Source organism: Delphinus delphis, chromosome 14, assembly GCF_949987515.2.
Source record: "Delphinus delphis chromosome 14, mDelDel1.2, whole genome shotgun sequence".
In the NCBI taxonomy this organism is placed as follows: domain Eukaryota; kingdom Metazoa; phylum Chordata; class Mammalia; order Artiodactyla; family Delphinidae; genus Delphinus; species Delphinus delphis.
In genome coordinates this window covers 25,219,201-25,236,191 of record NC_082696.1, presented here as the reverse complement: position 1 = coordinate 25,236,191, position 16,991 = coordinate 25,219,201, and the positions used below count along the sequence as shown (strand labels likewise).

Genomic DNA, 16,991 nt, shown 5'->3' with positions numbered 1-16,991 from the left:
CTTTTTAAAAAATGAATTATAATTCTGTGTTTAAAGTAGTGAAGGTGATGGATGTGTTAATCAACCCAATTGTGATGGTCGTCTCACAAAGCACACGTATGTCAAATCATCACACTTTACATATATAAAAATGTATTTGTCAGTTCTATTTCAATAAAGCTGAAAAAACTTAATCTAAACAAAACAAAATCCTCACCATGTAATTCATCTTCTGATTTTAATTTTCCTTACTCACACCAACAAGAGAAAAGTGAGTTTTTAAAATTATAGGCTAGATCAATTTTGAAATAGCTGCTTTTCCTATTATAATAAAAGACCTTCTTTGTATAGATCTTCCTCAACTTATGATGGGGTTTTGTCAGATAAGCCCACCGTAAGTTGAAAACAAACGTCAAAATGTATACAATTCACTAACCTACCGAACATTGCAGCTTAGCCCAGCCTACCTTAAACACGCCCAGAACACTTAACATTAGCCTACAGTTAGGGCAAATCATCTAATGCAAAGCCTATTGTATAATAAAGTGTTTAATATCTCATGTAATTTATTGAATATTGTACGGAAATCAATACACTGATTATGTCCCTTTAATGAATTCCTTGGGTCCCGAACTTACCTTTTTTGGACTAATTTTAGACTTACAGAAAAGTTGTAAAGATAGTATGGAGAATTCCTTGTGTACCCTTCACCCAGTTTTCCCTAATATTGACATATTACATAATCATGGTACATTTGCCAAAACTAAGAAATTAACGTGGGATAATACTATTAACTAAAAAACAGACTTATTCTGATTTCACCAGTTTTTCCAACTTATGTCCTTTTTCTCTTCTGGGATCCAGTCCAGGATCCTCTGTTGCATTTAGAAGCCTTACCTTTGGATCTGGTTCTTCATCCTCGTCTTGATAATCATCGCAGAATGGACTGGAGTTGGCTGCAAAGGTGGGTCCCTGGGAGTAGTACTGAGAACTCCGGTAGCCATCCTGCCGCAGCTTATCACATTCTGCAGGGGTACAGGCCAGGGAGGGGAGAAAGGGCTTTAAGAACCAGGATTAGTTTAATCCTCCTTACTTACCTTTCCTAGTAATATTTCTCTACGCATAACACGATTTCAAAATAATGACAATATTAATAATAAAAATTATGGTAAAAAGAACTACGAATTAGTAAAGCAGCGGCCACACTCTACATGCCACGTTAATACACTTCAAAGGGATTACCTTTACACCTCACAACAGCCCTCTGAGTCAGCTTTAGGGTAATTAAATCACTTGTTGTGTAATGTTACACAAGTAAGCAGTGGACTCAGAATTTGAACCCAAGGTCTTACTTACCATAATTTTTTTCCAGTTTTATGGAAGTATAGTTGATTTACAATGTTGTGTTAATTTCTGCTATACAGCAAAGTGACTCAGTTATACATATACATATTCTTTTTCTTATTCTTCTCCATTACGGTTTATCACCAGGTACTGACTATAGTTCCCTGTGCTATACAGTGGGACCTGGTTGTTTATCCATCCTATATATGATAGTTTGCATCTACTAATCTCAAACTCCAATCCTTCCCTCCCCCATTCCCCTCCCCCTTGGCAACCACAAGTCCGTTCTCTATGTCTGTGAGTCTGTTTCTGTTTCGTAGATATGCTCATTTGTGTGGTGTTTTAGATTCCACATATAAGTGATATGTGATGTTTGTCTTTCTCTGACTGACTTACTTCACTTACTATGATAATCTCTAGGTCCATCCATGTTGCTGCAAATGGCATTATTTCATTCTTTTTTATGGCTGAGTAACATTCTGTTGTATATACATACCACCTCTTCTTTAACCATTCAGCTGTCGATGGACATTTAGGTTGCTTTCATGTCTTGGTTATTATAAATTATGCTGCTATGAATATAGGGGTGCATGTATCCCTTTGAATTAGGGTTTTCTCTGGGGATATGCCCAGGAGTGGGATTGCTGGATCATATGGCAACCCTATTTTTAGTTCTTTGAGGAACCTCCATACTGGTTTCCATACTTACTATAATTTTTGACATGAAACAATTGATTAAGTAATTCCACATCAAAAAACACAAGCAATTCTCATGCTAGTCTTGTTTTCTAGACTGATTAGCTGGAAGTGACAAGAGAAATCATGGATTATAATGCTCTCATTTTGTTTTTACTTCTCAATTTAACTTTGATGCTAAACAGCCTATAATCACTGTGCAGAATTTAGTTAGTACAAGCTGGCTGGCAGTCTGAGATGTCTTCCAGTCCACGGAGGAATGCCTGGCACCACTGAGTGGAAGGTAAGTAGCAGCCCTGGATCACAGGGGGACTAGGACCACTGGCTGCTCAGAGATTAGAGATTCTCTTCAAGGAGCAACAAACCATTGCACTGATAACTCCCATTGGTGGGGGTGAGCACAGAAAGAAGAGTTCTAATGGCTTTTCAAAGCCCCAGGAGCTCTCCTATTACCCAGATACCTCAGAGGAGCATTTGCCTTGCAAAAGGATTCCCCACAGGGTTCCTTTAAATATCCAGCTTGGTAAAGGAAGGTGACATGTGTTTGGTTTTGGACAAGTTTCTTCTTTGCACAGCTTTACAAAACCATGCGCCTAATGGCACAGAACTAAAGTAGGGCATCTTCAGAGTTCCCTTCTAACACTAGGAGCTAAGCTTCTTCTTCAAAGAGGAGACTAATAGTTGCTTTAGTGGAGGGATAAAAATTCTGCAACTGGAGAATAAAAAAATCCTTACTCTCCTGTGCTATCTACCTCACAGTGGGAGTGGAGAACCAAACCAAAACTATAAATCAGATTTTTTAAAAGTCCCATGGAAATAGTCACGAGGCTCTTTTAGAATGCCAAACTAACTTAAAAATTAATAATTTAATGATATAATAATCATAAGAGAGCTAAACCCCACTACTTCAGTTACTTACGGGCTGAACAATGTGTGGGCTGGCAACCACTGTTAATACTGAGTAAAAGAGAAAATTAAAAAAAAAAAATTTTGGAAACTTCCAGAACACACTTTTAAAAATGAGGATTTACTAACCCTAACCCTTTTCAGTGAGAAATACTTTCACATTTTCTCCAATATTTGACAATCTCTCTGCAAAAGTGGATAGTACAACCAGACTCTATGCTCTCGTTCTACAGCGATGTTACCAGGAGCATGACAGCTAGTTTTCAAACGGTGTTCTGTGCAGAGTTCTGGGATTCTGTAAATATTTGATTTTATTTTTTTATCTTAAAGCTAAGATAAAAAATAACAGCTCCATAGTTCTACATGTCATTAACTTGTATTGCTAAATTAACTTCTCTGTAGTCCTATAAAACTGAAGTCGCCTAAGGATTCAGGGTGAACCTCGTAAAACAAACCAATAAAACCTATTACCACTGGCAGCTACTTATCACGTAGTTCAGTGCTTTCAAACAGTTGCCAAACAAAACAAAATACAAAGTGAAGGCCAAGGGCCTCTTCAACTAAGTCCTTTCCCTGTTCAGAATAATCCTTTCTCCCCTCATCCACTGACCTTATGAAAAGTACAAGTCTCAAATTAGAGAAGTTTATAATATTAAAAAATCTGTTTCACGTACCAGGTACCATGTAAGAATGTATTTGAAAAAGATTCCTCTGCAAGGGACTGCTAGGCTAGATCATCTCTAAATGTGATATTAGTTCTGATATTCTTGGCAATAATATTAAAAATAAGCAAAGCGTTATCATCAAAAAGACAAGAAATAACAAGTGTTGGCAAGGATGTAGAGAAAAAGGAACCCCTGTGCACTGTTGGTGGGAATGTAAACTGGTGCAGCCACTATGGAAAACAGTATGGAGGTTCCTCAGAAAATTGAAAATAGAACTATCATACGATCCAGCAATTCCACTTCTAGGTATTTACCTGAAGAAAACAAAAACACTAATCCAAGAAGACATATGTACTCCAGTATTCACACAAACATACAGAGGACTATTACTCAGCCATAAAAAAGAACGAAATCTTGCCATTTGCAACAGCATGGACGGACCTTGAGGGTATTATGCTAAGTGAAATAAGTCAGACAGAGAAAGACAAATACTGTATGATTTCACTTATATGTGGAATCTAAAAAACAAAACAAACCAGAAACAGACTTATAGATACAGGGAGCAAGTAGATGGCTGCCAGAGGGGAGGGAGGTGGGGTTGGGCAAAATAGGTGAAGGGGATTAAGATGTACAAAATTCCAGTTATAGGGCTTCCCTGGTGGCGCAGTGGTTGAGAGTCCGCCTGCCAATGCAGGGGACACAGGTTCGTGCCCCGGTCCGGGAAGATCCCACATGCCGTGGAGCGGCTAGGTCCGTGAGCCATGGCTGCTGAGCCTGCGCGTCCGGAGCCTGTGCTCCGCAATGGGAGAGGCCACAACAGTGAAAGGCCCACATACCACAAAAAAAAAACCAAAACAAACCAAAAAAAAAAAAACCTTCCAGTTATAAAATAAATAAGTCACAGGGATATAATATACAGTATAAGGAATACAGTCAACAATACTGTAATAATTTTGTATGGTGACTTATTAGGATTGTTTAGTAACGTATTTAAATATCAAATCGGTATGTTGTACACCTGAAACTATATTGTACAACAGTTACACTCCAATTACAATTTTTTAATTAAAAAGAAATTTAAAGTAGCCTAATAACTCGATACCTGTTGAATCTTAAAAGACCAAAATATCGTAAAATTATTACCCATAAGTTAAAAGCATGAAAGGCTCACAATTATTAGTATTTCCAATGTGTGTCACCTTTTAAGCCTAGTTCAAAAGATAATGCCTTTTTTTCCCCCAAGATTAAGTTTATGTCACAAAAATATTTAAATAGTAGTATAACAAACAGTAGCATATCAAATGAACACGATGCTGGTCTAAGATTAAATTAGGCCATATAGGGACTTCTCTGGTGGTGCAGTGGTTAAGAATCCACCTGCCAATGCAGGGGACACAGGTTCGATCCCTGGTCCAGGAAGATCCCACATGCCGTGGAGCAACTAAATCCGTGCGCCACAACTACTGAGCCTGTGCTCTAGAGCCCGTGAGTCACAACTACTGAGCCCGCACGCCTACAGCCCGTGCTCCGCAACAAGAGAAGCCACCGCAATGAGAAGCCTGCGCACTGAAATGAAGAGCAGCCCCCACTCGCCGCAACTAGAGAAAGCCGCGCGCAACGGCGAAGACCCAACGCAGCCAAAAAAAAAAAAAAAAGTCCATATAAATTTATGGCAGATGACCAATTTTTTATACCCTTATCAGATTTCTGCAATCTAGTAAACTCATCAAATTCCATTGCCATTTATCTTATTCCAACTCTACGGGAAATCTAGGAAAATTTCCTCCTGTCAAGTTGCAATGGCTCTCAGTTTCTAAACCATGGCTTTGTTCATTAAAAACTGAGTTTATTGTCTGTGGAGTGAGATGTAAGTGAGTACGAGCCATCATGAATAAACAAAGACTTTTCAAACACTGAACTGATGGTAAGAGCAAGGCAAAGCATAATTTAAAGCCAGGTTATGCCAGTAACCACAGGAGGGAAACACGATACTAAATGTAACAGAAGCTCAGTCTTTAACACATACGTCTCTTGCAACAGAAATTAAGAGTAAAACCATGCTATTGTTCTCACAGTACTACTTGGATAAAGGTGTCACTGTTTATTGTGTCCTCTGGTTTCCCAGCCACAAATTTCTTCCTCTTTCCTTTCATGTCAAACTATTTTCTTTGGTGCAAGAACAATGGACGAACACCTTGGTAGACCAAAGTTTTTAATATAGAAGCAAAAAATACTGTCATAGGATGAGATGGTTACCTGAACATCTTGTGAATTTAATACTGTTCTGTCCTCCAAACCTTCACATATTAAACGATTCTTTAGACTTTCTGTTTTAATATTGTATATATGCTGAGAGAGTCTGCTGCAAGAAGATTTAGAGTTATCTTCAAAATCACTCTCTCTACTGGAAATCCTTGATGAATTTCCACTCTCTTTGTTTTGCTCCTAAATGTATTGAATTAGTGACAATGAGCTGGAATATACAGCAGTCACAGACAGTTCCAAAATCCCAGTGGCTTAATACAACAAGAAGATTCTTTCCTGCATGTTCTCCTGGTCTAGGCAGAGCTACTGGGGGCTCTGCTCACCACAGTCACGCAGGGACCAGGCCGAGGGAAGGTCCTTCTCAGCTTGTGCTTGGACCATCAGGCAGCAGCGCTGGGAGAATGTGCGTTTCACACTGGCTCTGGGAACTTCTGCCAGCAATAACCAGAGTTTACTTCCGCTCCTATTTCTTTGGACACAACAAGCCACATACACAGCCATACCTAACTTCAGAGGGGACAAGGAGGGGCCACCCTACCTCATAAGCAAGGGGGAGAATGAGACTATCCCACACCAGCTCTAATGACTCCTCCAAAAAGAGGGACAACACTGAATCTATGATTTTCCAGATTCTTGTCACCCATTCTCCCAACACTTACTAAGTGTTTATTTCCAATCCTTCCTGAATGAGACTGAGAGGCTTCCGATGTGGAATCTGCGATGAAAAGCTACCCTGCTGTGTTTCAGTAACAGGGCGTTGACCTTTGGGAGGGACTCTATGGGGAAGCCACCGAGTGTCTGGAATCCAGGACAAACCAGGCACCGCTCACCACCTGTGAGACCTGGGGGACAGCATTTTCACCTTCTGGAAACTCAGATCCCACCTCTAGCGCTGGCACAGTACTTCTGGGAAGCTATCATGAGAATCAGTCAACAAACATTTCCAAGTACTTTGCTCTTTAAGGTGAGAGACTAGGTCAGGGTGTGTCAGGACTTTGCACAGAACACTCCACCTGGAGGGTGCTCAAAAAACAGTCACTGCTGTCAGCATTTACCACATAAACCATAACTACCTCAAACTCTCTCACTTTTATTTATTTTTATTTATTTATTTATTTATTTTGTGGTACGCGGGTCTCTCACTGTTGTGGCCTCTCCCATTGTGGAGCACAGGCTCTGGACGCGCAGGCTCAGTGGCCATGGCTCACAGGCCTAGCCGCTCCGCGGCATGTGGGATCCTCCTGGACTGGGACATGAACCCGTGTCCCATGCATCGGCAGGCGGACTCTCAACCACTGCGCCACCAGGGAAGCCCCAAACTCTCCCACTTCTAAAAGCCAGTAAGCAATTCCATAACAAGACCTGCTTGGCCACACAGTTGTTTTTTTCTTTTTTAATAAATTTATTTATTTTCTTTATTTTTGGCTGCGTTGGGTCTTCGTTGCTGCATGCGGGCTTTCTCTAGTTGTGGTGAGTGGGGGCTCCTCTTCGTTGCGGCGCGCGGGCTTCTCACTGCAGTGGCTTCTCTTGTTGCGGAGCACGGGCTCTAGGCACGCGGGCTTCAGTGGTTGTGGCACGTGGGCTCAGTAGTTGTGGCTCGTGGGCTCCAGAGCACAGGCTCAGTAGTTGTGGTGCACAGGCTTAGTTGCTCCGCGGCATGTGAGATCTTCCCCAACCAGGGCTCGAACCCGTGTCCCCTGCATTGGCAGGCAGATTCTTAACCACTGTGCCACCAGGGAAGCCCTACACAGTTCTTTAAGATTCTACACTTTGACCAAGCTGTTGGCTACGTCTTTACCAAAACATCAGGAGGTTGTATTGCTTTTCCCAAGTCGGTATGACACTTATACGGGGATTCTCTTAATGTCAATGGCCTGAACATTTATTTCTAACTCCTCTCAATCCAAAAAAAGAGCACAAATATTTGAATTAATCTAACTACAAAATTTACAAACCTAATCAGTTTCATGTAAGACAAAGCCTTATACTTAGGGGCATTTTTACACTGAAAGAGTATCAGCCAGGTGCTTGGTAAATGTATTTGATCTATTGTAACTACCAAAGCAAGGACAGAAAAGGATCAAGGTTCTCTGATCTGAAAGTATGTGTGCTGGGTTGAACTGTGTCCCTAGAAGAGATATGCTGAAGTTCTAACCCCTGGTACCTATGAATGTGACTTCACTTGGAAATAGTCTTTCCAGATGTAAGCATGTTAAAATGAGATCACTAGAGTGGGTCCTAATCCAATATGACTGATGTTTATGAGAAGAGGAAAAAGAGACACCAGGACCATTCGGAGACACACTGACACAGAGGGAAGACAGCCTTGTGAAGACAGAGGCAGAGACTGGAGTTATGCTGCCGTAAGTCAAAGAGCATGTGGGATCACCAGAAACTGGAAGAGGGCAAGGAGGGATTCTCCACTAGAGGTTGAAGGGAGCATGGCCCTGCCAACACCTTGATTTCGGACTTATAGGCTCCAGAACTGTAAGACAATAAAGTTCTACTGTTTTTGTTTTTAGTTCTACTGTGTTAATAAGCCACCCAGGCTGTGATGGTACTTTGTCATCACAGCCCTAGGAAATTAACCCAGTGTGGAACCAGGAGATGCTAAGGTGTGAAAGACATTCATAAGGATCTTCAAAGAAATGGCACAGGGGTGCCTTTGGCAGAAATCTTAGAGCATCATGGAAAAGAAACCGTGACAGGAATTGGGCATCTGGAGATGCCCGTTTGGCTACTGAAGAGCTGTGCAACTCTGGGTAAGAAACATCTGTTAGCTTCAGGCCCAATCTCTAAGGTCCCAAGAAAAGTTACCCTTTGTAGTAGGAAAAGGCGAGATGTAAAAACAACTCTCAGCAGACATACTAACTGCTGTGTATTAATAATACTGACTTTGATTGAGGGCTGCCTATGAACAAGCCATTGCTCTAAGCACTTCACATACAGTAAATCATTTACTCTGCACAATGAGCCCAAGAGATGGGGATAATAATTATCCACATTTTACATATGAAAACCTTGAGACCCAAAAAGAAACCTGCTCCAATTGGTGGAGCCAACATTAGAATCCAGGTATTCTGGCCCCAAAGCTGGTGCTCTTTCCTGAGAGTATCAACTTGCTTATGACGAGAAACTACCCTCCTTCATATCTCTCTGTACCACCCTTAATTATGTATAAAATAACATTAGCCTTTATCTAGCAAATCGGTACATTCACTTTTGGGTTTTAGTTTCCTTAAACTCTTTCCAAGAAAGAAAAGATGTTAAACTAGTTTTATTATAGTTTTTCCCCTATACTTACATTTCCATAACAACAAGAACTAAAACATGAGTACAAAATGAAATAAGTAAATGTTCATCTAAAAGGATGTTGGTATTTAAGGTCTACTAAAATTAAGATTAGAGATGGACTCTTAACTTCTCCTCAAAGGGAAAGCAGGTCTGTAAGGTGAAAACACTGCATATCTCAAATGGGTATGAAAAGATTAGCAGACTCAGAATTTTAAGAAGAAAAAGAAAATCTTTTGATCCCTTCTGGAAGTTATTTTATAAATTCTTCAATTTATATTAATTATACATATTAATATATAATGTATATTACCATCATCAGTTCCCAAACCCTCTTATAGACGATGGCATCCAGGGTCTACTGGCCGGCAGTGGCAACCGCCACGCTTACAGGGAACCCAAGTCACTGTGCTACTTCAAGATAGCTCAATCAAAATCCTTTGAGGTTTACTTCAAATCCCCTTCTCCACAAAGCTTTCCCTAGTTACTACAACGTTCCATGCTAGCCTGAACTCTTCAATATTATAAACCATATCACATACTTCCTTAGATCCTCTGCTGTGCCAGGTTCAATTGGTGTTTTTAACGAAAGAATAGCAAAGAAAAGGAGTCAGGAGGTAGAGGAGCAATTACTGCCAAAAAGGCAGGATCGAAGTTAGAAGAAGTCATCAACCCCTAAGACAATTCTCTTTTCTCGGTTCCTCAGGTACAGTCCAGAGGAAAGCACCCCCATGCCACATTTATCTGTTAAGTCATAAATGTTTATGAATCATCTACTACCTGCCAAGTGCTGTTACAGGCACAGGAGATTCCACAGTGAACAGAACAAACAGAAATCCCTGTCTTCATAGAGCTTATGCTCTAAGAGGTCACAGACAACAAACAGTAAAAAGAATCAACTACATAATACGTAAGAAGGTCCTAAGTGCTAAGAGAAAAATAAAGCAGGGAAGGGCACAGGGAGTGGTATTGAAGCAGGGCTACCTCAGTGGTGACATCTGAGTGAAGAAAGTGGGTTCCATCACCCTAAGAAAGAGCTGGAGGGAAGAGTGATCTGGGCTGGGTGAAGAGGAAGGACAATAGGAGATGGTTAGACAGGTAAAGGGGGAGCAGGTTACATAGGGCCTTGGAGGTTCCTGTAAGGACTCTGGCTGTCACCACGAGGCCGGAGGGTAGCCTCTGGAGACTACCAACAGAGAAGTGACATGATCTCACCTGTATTTACCACCTTCCTCCAGATGCTATGACTCAGCTAACAGTACTCAGATACATAAATTCTAACTAAACCATAATAAGAGCCTGAACGTTACCTGTATGAGGAAAAGTAAATCACCTAGTGATGCTAGTAAAAGCACACTGGCATTTTTACCATTGATTTGTATAATTTGTCATAATTAATGTTTTCGTATTTATAATTCCATAAGAGACAATTATAAGTGAAAAATTTCATGAATTTATTATAAAGACTTTGAAGTATACTCTGACTGAACAAAGTTTTTAACTTAAACGGTTACTAAATTCTGACTTACTTAAATGAAAGATAGAAGGAAAAGGAGGAGATGGAGAAAGAGAAATTGAATGCAAGGTGGGAAGAAAAAGGGATTCGTCGTTTATTCCCTAAGGAAATGTGGTAAGATGAGTGGACGCTAAAAGGGAAACAAGTGAGGTTTGCTGAACGTTAGCTTGTCTGAGTAAGAAGAGAAAGCAATGATAAAGGAAGTATTTAAAATGAGCAGCACTGCTGTCCTTAAAAAACTAAAAATAGAGTTACCATATGATCCAGCAATCCCACCCCTGGGCATATAACTGGAGAAAACTCCAATTCGAAAAGATAGACGCAGTGTTCATAGCAGCACTATTTACAATAGCCAAGACATGGAAGCAACCTAAATGTCCATCGACAGATGAATGGATAAAGAAGATGTGGTATATATACATAATGGACTATTACTTAGCCATAAAAAAGGATGAAATAATACCATTTGCAGCAACATGGATGGACCTAGAGATTATCATACTAAGTGAAGTAAGTCAGTCAGAGAAAGACAAATATCATATGATATCACTTACATATGGAATATAAAAACAATGATACAAATGAATGTACTTACAAAACAGAAATAGACTCACAGACATAGAAAACAAACTTATTGTTACCAAAGGGGATAGCAGGGGAGATAGCAGGGGTAGGGGAGAGAGATAAATTAGGAATTTGGGATTAACATATACACACCACTAAATATAAAATAGGTGAACCACAAGGACCGACTGTATAGCACAGGGAACTATATTCACTATCTTGTAATAACCTATAATGGAAAAGAATCTGAAAAAGCATACACACACACACACACACACACACACACACACACACACGTACAACTGAATCACTTTGCTGTACACTTGAAACTAACACAATATTGTAAATTAATTATACTTAAAAAAAAAGAAAACAAGCACTGCTGCATTAAAAGCCAAAAGGACTAGTTAAGAAAGATTATTTTGTCATTTTTCAGGTTATATGTATAGTGGTGGTGTATACGAGCATGAACTGCTAGGAAAGTGCTGAAACATTCAGGTCAAAAGCACAATGTTGGTATTTTACAACAGAACAGCATTTAGATGTACCATACTTTAAAATCTAAATGTGGTTTCTTTTTAACAGATTTAATCTTTCATAATCCTCCTCCTATAATTCAAGGTCATTGACAATTGGGAGGACTCCAGTTCCAAAGGTAATTATAAATAGTGGTCATGATGTACTGCTTCAGTGAGAATGTTCTGTGATGAACCACAGTCTAAAACACTCTTTTTTTCCAGATCACTGATTTTTAAAGCCATTACTCCTGATGACACTTAATAAATGCGTTATTTTCTAAACCGAAAGCCCTTGGCCATCATTTTGATTTGTGTGTAAAATATTTCTGTGGGAATTGAAGGAAAGCAGATATTATACCTGTCTTATGGATTATAAAACACAAGTGTTTTAAGTTTCTGGTAGATCCAGGTTTCCAAACTTCTATCCCAGTTATTTATCCATCAGATTATCAATGACAGGGTCAAACGCCAGTTCTATTACATATCTTTGTCCGGTACCAGAGAACTGAGAACACAGAAGACATCTTCTAAGAAGAAGATATCTTCTAAACATATATTTAGAAGAAAATCAATAATCAATCCCAGTCCAACAGCTGTATCAGATCTTATATAGCTAAAGATTCTAGTTCGAGCTTTCAAGTAATAAGCATGTAGGAAAAATTTACTGCACTCAAATATTATGCTCTGTAAACATTAGGGAACTTACTTTCTTAATGAAAATCAACCCAAAATGTATTTTAAAATAGAAGGGATCAGCCTTCTAGTACCTTAATTTATTGGGTTTGGCAATCCTGAGCAAGAGAAAGAAATCATACTGATACTGTAGTTCAGATTCTGCCTTGCCAGTCATGTATATTGGATTTTCCAAAATTACATTTGGACTTTCCATAAACTCTTTTCTTCAGAACAGCTGTACTTCAATTTATTTAAATCGTCTTTAAGAATCAACAAATTAGAACATAATTAAGAGACTATAAATGGTCAAATGTTTTTAAGTTATTCAGTTAATTGCAGCATATCAAGTGAGTTGAAAAGCTATGTTAAATCTAAAGACACCATGGACTTAATATAGACATTTTCAATGGATATTGTCCTAGATAATTTGACAGCAATTTAAAATAACAGATTCCAAATAAATATGCCTTTTTGGTTTACTATTACACTAATGATTCATCCTTTTCTGCCCTCTCCGCTTAAGAGTAAGAGTTTGAATTGATATGAAGTTATACAGCAATACTTACAATGATATAAAAGCATATTATTATATATGAAGTATTATATCCAAATTTATCTTCCAAAAACTGCATATCTGAGTCCATAAGACAATTTCTTTATCAATCGTCACGTCAAAGATACTTTGCATCCAAAGTACGATAAAATAAAAAAGAAAAGGAGAAAATATATGGCTTTAATGATGGAGCCCAAGTCTCCCTAAAAGTTCTGAAATACCTCCTCTCTTAATGGTGCATCTGAGACAAAATGTTCCAGGTGTTAGAGTATACTCTGTTTAACTGCAGGTAAGAAAGAGACGGCCAATCAGAAAATATGCCAACCACCACCCACGTGTCAAGGAGAAGGAAGCGTCCTGGAAGGAGATGAATCAGTTTGCTCAAGTAACCTTCTGCTAACAGCCAGGGAGATGAATGGCGACAGTCAAGGGCTCAAACTCCGACAGTCAACAGCTGTGTGTTCGAACCCTAGCTTGCGATGAGCTAGTGAAACTGAAGGGGTACAACTTTCAAGGTGTTTACGATTTAGCTGACTGATTAAACAAGTTCACATGACAATTTATGGAGCACTGGTTCTCCCAGTTAAGGTGCATCAGGATCCCCTGGGGGCTTGTTAACCACTTGGCTGACCAGTGGGTCCCAGAGTGTCTGTTTCAGTGGGTCTGGAGTGGGGCCCGAGAACGTGCATTTCTAATAAGTTCCCAGGTGATGTTCCTACTGCTGGTCTGGGAGCCACAGGAGGAGAAAACTGTTTCAGAGGAAGGTAAAGTAGCCACGGAGAAGGAGAAACAATATTAAAGGTGCTTGATGTGAAATCCATTCAGCCATTTGGGGTAGGTGTGACATAAAAGGAAAAGTCTTCCACTTAGAGGAGAGGCTCCCGAAGAAGGAATTTTCATAGTTTAAGATTTCCTACATATTCCAGGTGAGAAATGATAAAAGGCCCGAGGGGAAAAGAGAGTTCATCTGTTGCTTTTATTATGTCACAGATGATCCACACTCACCAACAGAATAACTTGAGAGGAAAACAGCAAACAAAGGACAAAAGAATTTAACAGATCACTGCAGGAGGAGGAGAAATGCTATATCTGGTATTTACTTTCGGTTCCTAAGGAATACTGTTGTTTTCAGAAAAAGCTTTAGTTTTGCTCCTGTAGAAGTACTTTACAGGTCAAGATTCCCTTAAACCGCTTGAAGAGGTCTTGTTATTTTAACGTACCGCATCAGCTCGGCTTTAAACAAAGCTCCCTGATTCAGGCTGCTTCCGCCTCTCCCTTGATTACAGTGGTATCTCCGCCCAGTGTCCTGCATCACCCCGATCCCTTTACTGCAAGCTTTTAACACAGAACCAGATTTAACCATTTAAAAATGATGAGTCAGGTTATGTCACTCCTGAGCTCAAACCTCTCCAATGGCTTCCCAGGCCCTGAAAGTAAAAGCCAATGTCCTCCTAAAGGTGTCTAAGCCAGACATGATTTACTCAGTGTGGCTGGCCAGGGAGTTCATTAACTGAATGAACCATCAGTACTTGAAAGGGTACTGTGATTATGTGACAGAAGGGCCGGCCCCATCCCTCACCCAGGTGTATTTTATCTTTGGCCATACTTTCCATCTTAATTTACCCAAGGCATGGGACCTGCCTATCTATCTAGTACACCACCCATGTATGTCAGCAGTGTTTATTAAGCACAACTGGCAGGTATGGGTTGGGGCCAGCAGCAACACAGAATTTAAGGGGGAAGGGGTCCCAATCACATATATGTTCAGGAAATAAGAGGATGAGGGAAGAGCAGGTAGGGAAGATGATACTCAGTGCTCTATTTGGGTTATCTATACAAGAAAATTTGGTCTTGGTACAACTTCAGGGACACTGACCAAATCCAGCATGAAAACATTAATTCCATCACGTGCAACTCCCCCAAAGATTTCTGGTCAGACAGAACAGATGTCACAGGAAAGCTCCCAGAAAAGTTTTGGGAAGGAGTAAGGTAGAAGACAGATGGTCAGAAAAGCCACCTTTGAAATGGATGGGTTTTGCCAAAGGAGGGGGGGAATGACAAGCAGATTGCTGAATTCATACGCCTAACACTTATTTTGGCACTATTCCAAATGACTTCTCATTTCAATCTCCTTAGTGAGTTTGGGGAGATAAAGGGGTCAGGATGGGAAAATGTGGTGTCATCAGCTCAACAGTCACACAGGAAATGAATCTGCTAATATACTGAAACGGCATTGAAAAGAGTCTTTTCGCTCCATACCCTGGGACCAGTATCTCCTTCACTGACATGAAACACCACAGGCAATCTCACTTATACAGAAGGGCAAAAAAAGGTCATTTTGACCGATATTCTCCCTCTCTGGTTAATTTCTATTAGGGTGGAATAAAAACCTCCCAAAACGCAGGAATTAAATATTAAAACTTATACCATTGGATAAAACTGTTAGCTTTATTTTTCATTGCAAACCATGGAAGGAATTATTCCTCAAATGTTATTTGCCATGGCAGAAAACTGGTTTTTAACATTTCTTCTCTTCACACACCCATAGTCATTTAAGACTTGAAGAACTAAATCAGATTTAAATGAAAGTGAAAGCTTTCTGGTGCCCATGATAAATGGGAAGGTGCTGCGAGTTTGCAAGCCCTAGTTGAGCACCACCAGAGCACAGCCAAACTGGAGGTGATCTCATTTCACTTTAGAATGAAAAAGCCCTATCACTGGCAGTCGTGGAGCATCACCAAGGTTACTCAATATCAAAGAGCCTCAAAGATTCTAAACGAACACCAGGGACTTCAGTTGTTCAGGGAATGATAACAACCTTATCCACAGTACCTTCAATGTAGCATTTTTATGCTGCGCTGGGCGAAATATAGCAGCCACTCAAGTTACTCACTTTATCAGGAATTAAAATGGAATTGCTGAAACAGCAGACTGACCATGGACACAAAAACAAAACAAAAAGCCTTTTGTTTAAACAATCCATAGTGCTTTGTTGAGACCTGGATCATTTAAATGACTGTCTTTGCTATTCTATCTTTTGTGTGTTGCTTACCTTTAAAAAAAGGCAACAGGTCTCTTTACCCACTGAAAAAGCAATGATTGTTCCTTCTTCTTTGCTCTTGCATCTGACTTCCCTCTCACAGGTTAACTACCCCTTCAGGGTTATCATACCCAGAGAGTTAGTATTATAAAAAATTTTGTGTGGCATCAAATCAAACAACAGAAGTTAAACCGCCACCTTTGTATATCATCCCATTCCGTTAATTTTTTATTTTTGTCTTTGCACTTCTCTTTTCTCAATAGAGAATTCAATCCATTGTTTCATCAGGTTGGGCAACTTTCCCTAAGGATAAAAATTCCAAAGGAAGTCTAATGAAATAGTAAACATTAAAAAAAGTCTTTAATAACATTACCATTTGTCTTTGAAAAGTCAACCTAATTAAATTCACAAGCACTGAACGAGAGAGCTCCAAATGAAGTCACCCTTCTCACCAAGGAACTAGCCACATAGTGGGGGCCATTTTTCTATCAAGACTCCAACACCCCTTAATAAACATATTCAGTGTTTTTTTGCTCCATCTCAAAATGCCCTTTCCCCAGTCCCGTCTGGGAACTAGAAGTCGAAACCTGACCTCTGCCTGCGCCCGTTCACTGCCTGCTGTCTCCTCAGGGAATGCTCCCATTCTCTCTTTATATTTGCAACCTTTTCTCCTCCTGTGGGCTCTTTTGTCTACAACCATGTTTTAATTGGCTCTAGTTTTTAAAACAAATAATACTACTACTTCTAGCCTGCCACCACCTCAAAATACTGTCCTTTTTCTCTTTGCCTTGTTGACATCATTTATTTCTTAAAAAATATTACTTGTATTATTTTTCTGCTTGTTAAAATAATTATCTCGTGAAACCTGGCTTCTTAAATCCACAGACCCCCTTGAAACCACTCTTTGGACGGTCACCAATGACTGCCTACTGACCAATTCAGTAGCCTCTCTTCCGACTCTGCCCATCCCTGAGCACCA

The 16,991-nt window shown here is 39.8% G+C and overlaps 1 protein-coding gene across 6 annotated transcripts in view; it reads right to left on the bottom strand.

The window, feature by feature from the left end:
- The window catches only part of NHSL1 (NHS like 1), a 237,961-nt gene that overhangs the window by 33,569 nt on the left and 187,401 nt on the right, over positions 1-16,991 (bottom strand). For all 6 annotated transcript variants that reach the window (XM_060029892.1, XM_060029894.1, XM_060029893.1 and 3 more), the window contains exon 3: positions 877-1,004. In XM_060029892.1, coding sequence (XP_059885875.1) covers positions 877-1,004 — 128 coding nt within the window. The remainder of the gene's footprint in view (positions 1-876; positions 1,005-16,991) is intronic.